Raw genomic sequence first — 11,878 nt, 5'->3', positions numbered from 1 at the left:
CTCCCAGAGCTGGAAGAGCCATCGCAGATGTAACTGCTTTGCATGGAAAACCATAGCAAACCTAAAGAAAGCTTTAGGGCTGGCCAGGTTGGCGCTCTGCTTTAACCTCTTCACCAGCACTCCCCCCTCCCAGTCATGTCCAGAAGTGCTATAGCATGACTATTCCTGACAAAGCCGAGGAAGTAGGTTCTTCCCAGCACAGGTCTGCCAAAGGAGCCACACGAAGAGTGGATATCCCACCTCCTACCCAGCATTAGATGGAACAGAGATCAAATGACTTCATTTTAGGGTGCCCACCTGGGAGCTCTTATTTAGACCCTGATTAAGAAAAGCCCATGAGTATACCAACGTGAGGGAGCCAGCATGGCCTATCAGCAGTGGACTGGCACTCAGGAGACCTGGGTTCTATTCCCAGCTCTACCACTAGTCCCAGGTCACCCAGGTGGCAAGTCATTTTAACTGCCTTGTGCCTCAGTTTCCCCCTCTGTAAGATGGGGATAACAATCCTGATCTCCTTTGGAAAGTGCTTTCAGCCCTACTGATGAAAAGCTAGATGTTCCTTTTGTGCCATCCTGAAGTGGGGCTGGGGTGCCTAATATTCCCTGACCCATAGGGAGTTAAATAATGGAGCTGAAAAAAGGTGTATTTTAAGCACTAATAATGCAAATCACTGTGCTACGAATCTGGAATTCACTAGCCCATGGGAAAAACATGCTGTAGAAATAAGCTTTGTCCTGGATTTTGGCTCCATTTATTCCTTTATAGCCTTGAAACAGAAGCAGTGACTCCACTTCAGTGAAACACACAGCTTCTCTCGGGCTCCAGCCTTCCCTTTGCTTGCTGGACACAGCTCTCACCACGGGCACTTTTAAGCTTTATTGGGAATTTTTCCTAACCAAACTAAAGCCCCCACATAGGCAGACCCCAGAAAGGAGAAATTCCATCCAGCCACTGCTTTATAAACCAACACCCCGAGAAAGATAGTTATGGAAGGATAAAAATGCGATCGACTCAACAGAAGAATTAAGGGAAAAGGAAGTAAAACAGTGGATGGCGGTTCACGTCTGTCACTTGCTGCCATGGTAACTGTTTTTGAACAGATGCAAAAGCAGGGAGAAGAAAAAGGCCAAAGAGCACGTGAGACATTTTCCTCTGCAACTCGCTGCCTGGCATTTCTGCACATGGGCTTTGAGCTGTTGAGCAGCGACTTCCTCCGCTTGCCTTTCTGCAGAGGCAGGGGATTCACACCCTGTGGAGAAGGAACCGATTTCACAGAGAGGTTGGGAGCATCTCTGAACAAGAGATTATTCTTCCATGCAAACCAGTCACCCCCACATCTGCATTTCCCTTTGGGGTGGATTGGGAAACCCCACGAGAGCAGGGCAGGAAGGGATTAAAGGTCCTTCTTGGGATGAAGCCAGCCGCATCCCACTGGCTGCCGGTACTGATGCCTAGAGGGAATACAAATGGCGAGAGCTGGCCTGAGGGCAAGTTGCCCCAGTGCCATTCTGTAGCCCAAGGCAGAGAAGAGCGACTGGGTGCATGGAGCAGCCTGGAACCAGAGCCCCTGGAAGCAGCCGTGAGCTTGTCTCACTGATCATTTAGTTGCTAATATAACCAAATCCCAGGAAGGGACTGAAATTTGAGCTTGCATTAGGCATGAGGACTATATTTTATAGCTAGAGCTGAAATGAGGCAAGCCAGGGTCCTAGCTGGGCTGTATCTCCACCCCATCTCCCTCCCGGCCCTACTCCCATACCACGGCCCTGTTTCCATCCCCGAGAGGCCAAGATGGGAGCGGGAGCAGAAGCAGCTACAGGGCCTCTACCCCCACTTCCAGAGGGGCCACCCACAACTTATCCTGGCAACCAGGATATAGCTGCTGTATTGGGTGGGCCCTGCTGGGGTAAGGGTGACACCCCCTCAGCCCAACGGAGCAGGGTTTGGCCTTAACACCCAAGAGAGATTAATGGGGCAGTTCACACCTCTTGGACCATTGCTTCAGGCTGTCCTCAGTCTCAGGCAGACACTGTTGCGCTGGTGACACTTGGTTCACACGGTCAAACTTTTCTTCATGAGCACACAGGCCAGGGGGTTCTAGAGTAAAGGCTGAGTTCCGGACAATCACATGACTCCAGGTGCTAGGTCCCTGGATACAAGTCCATGGTGCCTGTGCCTAAACCCAGACTTGACTGGAGCAGGCGGGAAAGTCGCCTACTTCTACCCTTCTTCTACAAACTTATGTTGATGTAGCCGTTTGTAGTGGGTGGTAGGGATAGCTTATCTGACATGGTGCACAGTGCCCAGCACGTTGACTTCCACAGTGACAGGGCTGGGCTAGTAACATCTCTAAAACATTTCTCATCTGGTCAGGCGGAAGATAGGGGCTAATTTCCCAGTGAGCTAGGCCCTAAGCCGCTGGGTTCTGGCTATTTATTCATAGGCCCGCTGAAGTGGAACATGCAGGCCCTCCCCAGCCTCAGGCCAGCAGCAATACAGGAGAGGCTGATCTCTCTTGCTATCTGCAATCCCAAGTGGGATTCTTCTTGGCACAGAGCAAACACTGCTGCCTTCCTCCCAGACCCCCCGTGCCATTTTCAGCAGGGGGAGGCCAGGGTGGCAGCTGAACAGACCATTCCAGGGCCATTCTGTCTACACCAGGGCCATCTAGAGAAGCAAACGGGATCACTGTGGAGCACTGCCCCTCCATTCTCCTAGCCAGCCTCTGCTGCTGAATGGCAATAAGCATGCGGAGAAGCCTGGCCATTCGCCCTGTAGGCCATGGAGCACCTCTAGGCACACCAGCCAGGCCCTGGCTATTACTCAAGGAGCCACTAAGTGGAGATTCTGTCTTGTATCTGCACTTCACCTCCCCCATCCCACACAGCCAGGGAGCAGTTTGCCCGAAGTAGGTACCAGGGTGGCTGCCTGACGAAAGAAAATGAGAGAAGTTCATGGAGGACAGCTCCGTCAGTTGCTATTATCCGAGATGGTCAGGGATGCAACCCCATGCTCCCAGTGTCCCAAAACCTCTGACTGCCCGAAGCTGGGACCGAATGACCAGGGATGGATCACTCAAAGTTACCCCATTCTGTTCATTCCCTCTGAAGCCTCTGGCACTGGCTGCTGTCAGAAGACAGGACACTGGGCTAGACGGACCATGGGTCTGACCCAGCATGGCCGTTCTTAGGTTCTAAAGTTTTCCAGAAGCAGAAGCACCGGGAGCAGCAGATGGGCTCCACCAGTGGGACAGAAACATTGCAGGTGCCACAACTTACTGTTCTGCTTGGATATGATCAGTACCCAGCCACCAACTTCTCCTCGGCATTGCCCAGCCCCTTTTCCTTCACTACACCAGAACCAAGGTCATCCATCAGCAGTTACTTTTTGTTCCCCTGATCCAACGGCAAGGAATTCAGTAATCACAAGAGACAGTTTCAAAGGTTAGGAAGAGGATACATGTAAATGATGGTGCCTCAGAAACAAAAATAACCTTTTCCATTCACGGTCACAGAGTGCTTTAGTAAACAAATGCAGCACTGACTGCTGCCTCGTCTTCGGTGGTAATGCATTCGCCCCGGGCTTCAGTTAACCGATATGGCAACCTCCTCTTGGCACCCATCCCCATCCAAGCTCTCCTGTGCAGGAGGGGAAGGCTGGATGCACGCAATTTGCCCTGCAGAAATGTCTGAAATTGGTCTCTGCACACTGGAATCTGGGTCTCTTTCAGTCAGGGTGAAATTCAGCCCTGTGCAGAGCAATGGCATGAAGCCAACACGCCACTTACATCCCCTGTCAACTACAAAACTGGGCCCGAGTGGTGCAGAGACAGCATGCTGACTGCACATGGGTGAATTGCACCCTCAGGCTGCAATCAGTGGTAGAACTGCCCCTAGGATTATGCAAGGGCATTAGACAAAATATTTCTCCGCCCATCCCCTCTGTTGTTCCCCTCTCTAGAAGCCCCGTTCTCTCCTTTCTCCAGTCCCTCCCTCCCACTTTCCCTACCCAGGTCTGTGCTCTGCACCTTGATACTCCATGTGCTCATGTCCCTGCCCTGCTGATACCACAATCTAACCAACCTCTTTGCTCTGCTCTGCCTCTCCCTCAAACCCGCTCTGTTCCATAGCCAAGACTAGATCTCTCCCCACTCCCTTTATTGCTCTGGCGTGGGCTACGCTCTGTTTAACTGCAGCACTTCCTCCGTGCTGGGCTCCATTCCTGACTGCCACAGACTTCCTGAGCAACCTGGGACCAGTCGCTTAGGGTAAATGCACTTCCCTGACTCAGGAACGTGAGTCCCGTAGACTTTCCGTCGCACTTAGATGCCTGAGTCAATTAAGTGCTTTTGGGAAGTTTTGCCTTTAACTCTTTTGTTCCTCAGTGAAATGGAGACAGGAATTCCTTCCCTTGCAGGGTGTTGCCAGAGTGACTTCACGAATGGCTGGAGGTGCTCAGTCTGCAGACTGTACAAGCGCACAGGCCAGGACGCCAGGCTTACACCTAGAATCTGGCCCTTTATGAACTCATTTAAAAAAAAAAAAAAGCAACCATGTTTTTTGTTTCATCTGTCCCTAGGAATCAGCAGCCTACTTGCAACCATCCAAAATAGACAGCTTCAGTTTTTTCTGAAGCAACACGGGAGCAGCTCCTCTGCAAATTGGCTTGAAAAATAACTCGCGGGCTCCATGGACGTACACTCAACGCAATTCTTTTGCTTTATTGCATATTGCCATCTTAAAAAAATGTACAGTCTCATAACATACACAGCATTTCCTGGCAGCTAAACTACTAACATCCTTGCACCTAAACTGGTCAACTATTAAGCTACTACGGTCCATGACATATAGTTCCGTTTACAAGTAGGTTTTTTCCTTTTTGGCATTATTAAAAAAAAACAATTTGTAAAATACACACCCAAGAGAAAAGAGTGGCTACCGACATCGGCACCTGTCTAAAAGTAGTTTTCAACAATGGCACATAGAATTATCTGCACACAGCCTTTTGTTTGGAAAGAAAAATAAATGGCAAATGCAGCCCAATAATCAGGCTGATGGAAAACAAGAATGATCTGAAAGGGCAACTAAGGGCTATGTCTACACTACAAATTATTTCAGTGTAACTTATGTTGCTCGGGTGGACAGCGCTATGTTGGTAGGACAGCGTCTCCTGCCGCCACAGCTACCACCTCTTCCGGAGGCAGGAGTTACTAAGCCGACGGGAGAGCTCTCTCCCATCAGCTTAGAGCGTCTGCACCAGAAGCTGCGCCGCTGTAAACGAGATCATGTAGACATAGCCAAAGACCATGAGCCTCCACTGGAATTCCGTAGCGTGAAGCCCGAGAGCTCTGCATGGCTCCCAAAGGCCATGGAAGTGGGATACCAGTGCAGGACTGGGGGGCTTAAGCCTTTTCAGGTACAAAATGCATTATTCTAGCTAAACAATTCACTTGACCATTCCTCAGATCATCAGACATGAGACTCCCCCGTTCACTAAAAAGAGTCCGTTCCCTAAATTGTGTCAGCCCAGATTTCTTAAGCCATAAATAAAAAATATAAATAGAGGCACTTAGTTAAGGAACAAGAATCTTCATTAACTTTTTTCCTTCTTCTTAAAGCAAAGTGCTTCACTGCCAATCTTTGAAAATTTGCAGGTTTCCCAGTTGCTTTGATAAGAGATGCTGGACTTTATTGAGCCTTAACTTTCTATTTATTACTGCTTTATACGCTAGTTGAAGAGTAATTTTTTTTATACTTACAGTGCGTCGAACGTTGCAATGAGGAAAAGCAAAAATTGTAAGACCACAGCTCTTGACAACTCTTTTTAGAGTGATACTTCACAGCTTTCAGAAAGCACAGAGACCCAGGGGCTCTAGGTGCTAAGAACCATATTTTTATACAAGTTAGTTTAAACAGCACATTTTCTATACAGTACATATAAGAAAAATGACATCCCAATCCCACCGATAATACCCATTACATGAAAAATGTATTTCAAATAGTGTTAGTATCTAGTGCAACAGGGACAAACTAATCTCTCCACAGGAAAAAGAACAAAAAACAAAAGACCACAAGAATATTGATGGTATAAAAAGAGCTTGTTGCGTTTTTTTTCTTTTTTAAAAAACATCACAAATAAATAAAAGCAAAAAGTAACAGTCCTCTATATATTCTATATAATTTAAGAATATTAAGTGTTACTATGTTAATGGCATTTACTTTTTATTTCCAATTTTTAATTTTTTTTTTTAAATTTATTTATTTATTCCTTGTTACTATTTTACTCCCTGAGAGCTTTGGGGGTTTTTTGGACTGACATTTTACAGGTAGTTTTGCTTACACATTTTAACGACATTATAAACAGCAAACCACTCGAAAAAATACGTTGTTAAGAGAGAAATATTTCTTGGCATCATTGCTACTATATGTCCATTAAAAACAACGGACCTGGTTCAAAGCCCAGTGAACTCAGTGGGGACCTGTCCACTGACAAAGTCCTTTGTGCATTGATTTAAATGACCTTCAGTTCTGACCTACATTTAGGCTACGTCCAAACTAGAAAAGCCACAGCAGCATAACCGCAGTGCTGTGCCACTCTAGTGCTTCAGTGTAGACACTCTGGCAACAGGAGGGATTCTCCCGTCGCTATAGGTAGCCCACCTCCTCAAGAGGAGGTGGCTAGGCCGACAGAAGAATTCTTTCATCGACATAGTGCCGTCTGCATCAGGGGTTAGGGTGGCTTGACAACATTGCTCAGGGGGGTGGATTTTTTACACCACCAAGTGACGGAGTTCAGTTGACTTAGCTTTTTAGCGATGACCTGGCCTTACAGAGGATACAGTTTGTCCCACTGAATAGAAAATGGATAAAAAAATGTACAACACAAAAAGTTTATGCTCTTTGTCTCAGCAGAGAATCCCTCCCTCCCCCGCCTCCCATCCGTCTTGGGCAAGAAAATGTTATAAAAGTAGAACTAAGTCTATGTATTGTTATAGCAATAAGCGCACTATGGTAATGTGTCTTCAGCAAGAGCATGGGTTGCCGTAAGAGAAGTACAGTGCTTCCCAAAAACAATTGAAAAAGGATTATCAAGAGAGTTTACAGCTCGAAACTTCTTGGAACCAGCACAAGAGCACAGATGTTCAAGTCTCAAATAATAATAATAAAATGGATTGTATCCACTTGACTTTTTTTTTTTTAAATTGTAGATGGTGTGCAAGGCATTCCTAGCAGACTTTAACATGCTGTATTCTCAGAACACCACCAGCACCATCTCAAGGCTGATCCCCAGCAGTCTGTGATGACACCCCAGCACCAGCAGTTCAGATAGCAGTGCCCTTTCTGTTTCTTTCTCTGTTCCCTGACACCAGTTACACCAAAATAAAGAACTCCAGAGGGAGATCAAGTAGAAAATGTTTCTCAATGCCTTTGTTTACTACAAGGAATGTTTTTGTCATCTCTTTCTCAGTAGACATGATGTTGTGCTTGTGCACCAGAATAACTACTTTTTGAACAACATGGTTGAAGGAAAGGAAATGGAAGTTGCACTCAGGGACACGCATCTATATACGTGTTTGTGTGGCACACATATATACACTGTCCTGCTTTTCTCTCTCTCTCTCACACACACACGCACACACTCGTGTCCTCCATACACACCAACAACCAGGCTTTTATATACACAATACATATATATACACACACACATACACACCCATTCACACAGAGAAAGAGTACGCCACCGTTTCGGTTTGAATTACAAGGCAGCATAATGGAAAATCCTAGCCACTTCAAAAAGACTGCTAATCAGTTTTTTTTTTCCCAAATGTTTCCAAAACAAAAAGGCTCAGAAGTTGAGTTTGGTGACCGGTCTCTCGCGGCTGCTGTCCGTCAGCTGGTTAGTGATGCGCTTGCGATTCCGTTTCAGTTTCGAAAGGTCTTTGTCAAAGACTTCACCTGAACGTAAAGCTGAAACAAGGTCGTCAAACTCCCCACCTTCCTCGCTGTTTTCTTTAGCCTTTCTGGCCTTGCGTTCCCGCTCGCGCTGTTCTTTCAGCTAGAGAAGAACCAAGAAGAAAAATAATCCATCTTGTTTTCTTTAACTCATTGACCTGAAAGGACCCTGACGCCACACAATTTAAGGCCTTGTTTTGGTTTTTTTGGCCTGGTCTACATTTAAATAATTTACCATCACTATGTGGGTTGGGGCGTGATTTTTTTTTTTTTTTTTTAAATCAGAATGGTCCGACTGCTCCAGTCCCTTAAATGGATGCAATTATATTAGTAGAGAGATGACTGATTGGTACAGTTATTCTCCTGCTCATTCAGGAAAACGATAGCAGTATAAAGCACCTTCATCCCAGTGTACCTGAATCCAGAGTATGGGGTTGTATTGGATCTATGCTGATACAGTTAAAGAAGGACAACTTGCTAGTGTAATAAGCCGAGTACAGCTCTGACTAGGGCTACGTTGTCCCAGTAGCACCTTCGGAGCCCTTTGTTTTGCAGTGTGTGCCTGGTGCTCCCAGAGACATGTAGCATGCATGGGAAGCAGGTCCTCGGCACGATACACTCTTTGGAGGGGGCAGCACATGCCCCCATCTATGCCTGGCTTGGTTGAAACATGGACATTTTCTGGATTTCAGTATTAAAAAAAAATCCACACAAAAAAACTGAAGGGAGAAAATTCAGCTACCGTTTTCCCCATGCTTTGATCAATGACAGAGCTCATCAGAGATGCACTTTTAAATGTTTCAATGGGAGAAGGAAAAAAAAGGAAAATAATTGAGGACATTTTTTCCTGGTTTTTCAGCCAGGCCTACTGGCCAGCAATGGTAGCTGGTGCAACAAGGAGGGAAGGAGACCAACATCAAGGGCCTCGGCCCCATCTCTCTCCCAGCCCATTTGGAGTGATCTAAGTCGCTCAGGGCACTAGCAGGGAGCAGCCTTTGTGTGACTGATCCCCCACTCCACAGCGCTCTCATCCTTTATTGAAAAAAAAACCAACACACAGCGAACATCATTCTACAGCTAGCCAGGAGACGTTATCCATTTCTGTCAAAGCTTCACAGCCACATATATTGGTGGGATGCCAGGACAGGGATGCTTCCTATAGACAGTGCAGCAAAATCACAACACTGGTCTTGCTTTGGAGAGAACAACCCCCGTGTTGTCCTTCTCTGCCATGAAAGAAGCTCAGGCAGCTCTGCTCTGGCTCTCCAGAGTGGCTATTAAAGACTTACACCCGTTATCAGAACTGAACACAACGGGGCCAAATTCAACCTTGAGGCAAGCTCATTAATGTCTATGGAGTTGAGCGCCCTGCTGAACTTGGCACCCTTTTCCCATCTGATCACAGGAGGCCGTGTACTGAGAAATTGAGTCTGCAGCGCCTCCTGCCTCGTGAGATGGTGACTTGTCCGCATCAGGGAACTCACATAACGTGACTCTGAGAAAGATTTGGGCGTCATGGTGGATAATCAGCAGAACATGAGCTCCCGATGTGACACTCCCGGTGTGACCAAGAGAACTAATGCGATCCTGGGATGCATAAATAGGGGAATTTCAGGTAGGAGTAGAGAGGTGATTTTACTTCTGTATTTGGCACTGGTGTGACCGCTGCTGGAATGTGCGTCCCCAGTTCTGGGGCCCACAATTCAAGAAGGATGTTGATAAATTGGAGAGGGTTCAGAGAAGCGCCATGACAATGATTCAAGAGCTCAATCTATTTATCTTAACAAAGAGAAGGTTTAGGGGTGACTTGATTACAGTCAATGGGTATCTATAAAGGAAACAAGTATTTAACAACGGGCTCGTCTCTCTAGCAGAGAAAGGTAGAACATGATCCAATGGCTTGAAGTTGACGCTAGACTAATTCAGACTGGAAATAAGGCGGAACTTTTTAACAGTGAGAGTAATTAACCATTGAACAATTTACTGAGGGTCACGGTGGATTCTCCATCACTGACAATTTTTAAATCAAGACTGAATATTTTTCCTAAAATATCTGCTCTAGGAATTATTTTGAGGCAGTTCTGTGCCCTGTGTTACACAGGAGGTCAGATTAGATGATCACAAGGGTCCCTTCTAGCCTTGGAATCGATGAAACTTCTATGAAGACTTCACTTCTGTCTGGCTCATACAGTTTCCAAAGGCAAAATTGTTATGCCTCATCTGAAGTCATTAGAGACTGGACTGTATTCTATGGTTGCCTTAAAGCCACAGGTCCCTTTTGACTATTTCCTGGAACACAATCAGTAGCAGTCAGAGGACCCACTGGGATGGAGGCACCATTGTGCCGTGGGCTGTACATACACATAAGTATAGAGATTTCCTGTGCTATAAAGCTAACAAGGAGGGAAGGCCTGCCCTGGAGACCAGTCTAAACAGCCAAGACACCCCAGGATGGGAGAAATCAAGTCAGCATTATTCCCATTTTACAATTTGGAAACAGACTCAGAGATTAAGTGACTCATCTAAAATCACAGGAAGTCCAGGGAAGAGCTGGATAGACAGGACCCAGGTCTTTCGCATCCCAGTCCAGTGCCCTAACCACAAGACCATCCTTCCTCTCAAGGGGAAAAGAGAAACCTAGGGGTACTAGGTGGGATTTTCAAAGCGCTCAGCATGCATTTAACTGTTCTCACTGAAGTGACTGGAAATTCTACCATCTATTTCAATGGCAGGAGAATTAGGTCAACATGCCGTACTTTAAAGGTCCCATCCCATGTTAGCCATGAGGATGGAAACGAATCCTATGTTTTCGAGCACACACACTAATGAAACAGGCCCCATTTCAGTTCCTCTGCCCCCTCTCCTCCTATCTAGTGTCTTGAAGCGCACACTGACATCAACTCAACCTCGTCTACAGAACGAGCACTGGAGATCACAGCAATGATGCTGCACGCAGGTTCTCCTCTAACCTGTGCTTCCATGCGCGCCCGACGCTCCTCCTCCTCCTTCCTTTTCCTCATGTTTTCATTCTCCTGTTTGGCCTCAGTCACAGCTTGAAGGAACTGATCGAAGATCCCAAAGAACTCATCCGGCTGCATTTTGCCTGTGTCTTCCCCGAAGTGCTTCACTGCCTTGGTAAACTAGGGAAAAAGCAGGAAGGAGGAGTTCAGTGAGCCAGTGGGAGAACCAGAGTAATATTGAAGGTGCTATTTGATGGAGCACTGAATTAAAGGGGAAGTGGATTATCTATTAATTCAAATCTCAATTTAAAAAAATCGTACTTTATCTTCTGCTCATTAAGTGACAGCATTTAAGTGAAGATTTTCCAATGGGCTGTTCCTTTAAATGCCCCTCTTAAATCACGTAAGACGTTTACACTTCTGTTTCTGCTTAACATCCTTTATTACCTAACTCAGTTTTATTAACTAAGCAGTAGTAAAAATAAGGAAGCAAAATATTGTGGTGCCGAAGACCTAAGACATAAAACTAATAGTAAACCCGGCAGGGGTAGGAAACTTGCACTTTTAACTTTTCTTTGAAGTACTGTTTGGGGGTATCATATATTGTTGCCACATGGTTCAATATTGAAACCAAATGTGCTGGTGAAGCTTTTAAAGGGCATTTATTATTCAGCTCAGAAACTACACCAGTGAGAGGAGTAGGAAGTTTGCAAGACCTATACTATCGTTCATGGACAACGAATGTGACTATGGCAACGCTGTAGTTAAGGTCGATGCAAGACTTCCATTGTAAGCCTCCGGTTCTAGGCGCCTTTAAAACTGACAGAAGTTGTCTTTTGGATGGAGGTTCCTTGTGTTTATTTGCAACGGGGTGGGGGGGGGGTGTGTGTGTGTATGTGTGTGTGTGTGTGTGTGTGTGTGTGTGTAGGCGGAAGAGTATGCATGGGTGTGTGTTAAGTTTGTTAA

General features: G+C 46.1%; 1 protein-coding gene across 1 annotated transcript in view; it reads right to left on the bottom strand.

The window, feature by feature from the left end:
• Positions 1 to 4,695: 4,695 nt before the first annotated feature.
• The window catches only part of DAAM1 (dishevelled associated activator of morphogenesis 1), a 172,814-nt gene continuing 165,631 nt past the window's right edge, over positions 4,696 to 11,878 (bottom strand). The window contains exons 25-26 of the mRNA XM_067554883.1: positions 10,922 to 11,092; positions 4,696 to 8,055 (exon numbers count right to left, since the gene is read on the bottom strand). Of these exons, the coding sequence (XP_067410984.1) occupies positions 7,846 to 8,055; positions 10,922 to 11,092 (381 nt within the window). The 3' untranslated portion in view covers positions 4,696 to 7,845. The remainder of the gene's footprint in view (positions 8,056 to 10,921; positions 11,093 to 11,878) is intronic.

The sequence above is a fragment of the Emydura macquarii genome, unplaced genomic scaffold (assembly GCF_026122565.2).
Source record: "Emydura macquarii macquarii isolate MOO-44397 ecotype Brisbane River unplaced genomic scaffold, CSIRO-AGI_Emac_v2 contig_1551, whole genome shotgun sequence".
Taxonomy (NCBI): domain Eukaryota; kingdom Metazoa; phylum Chordata; order Testudines; family Chelidae; genus Emydura; species Emydura macquarii.
The sequence above is the reverse complement of the archived record's forward strand: the minus strand, read 5'-3'. Positions and strand labels throughout refer to the sequence as shown.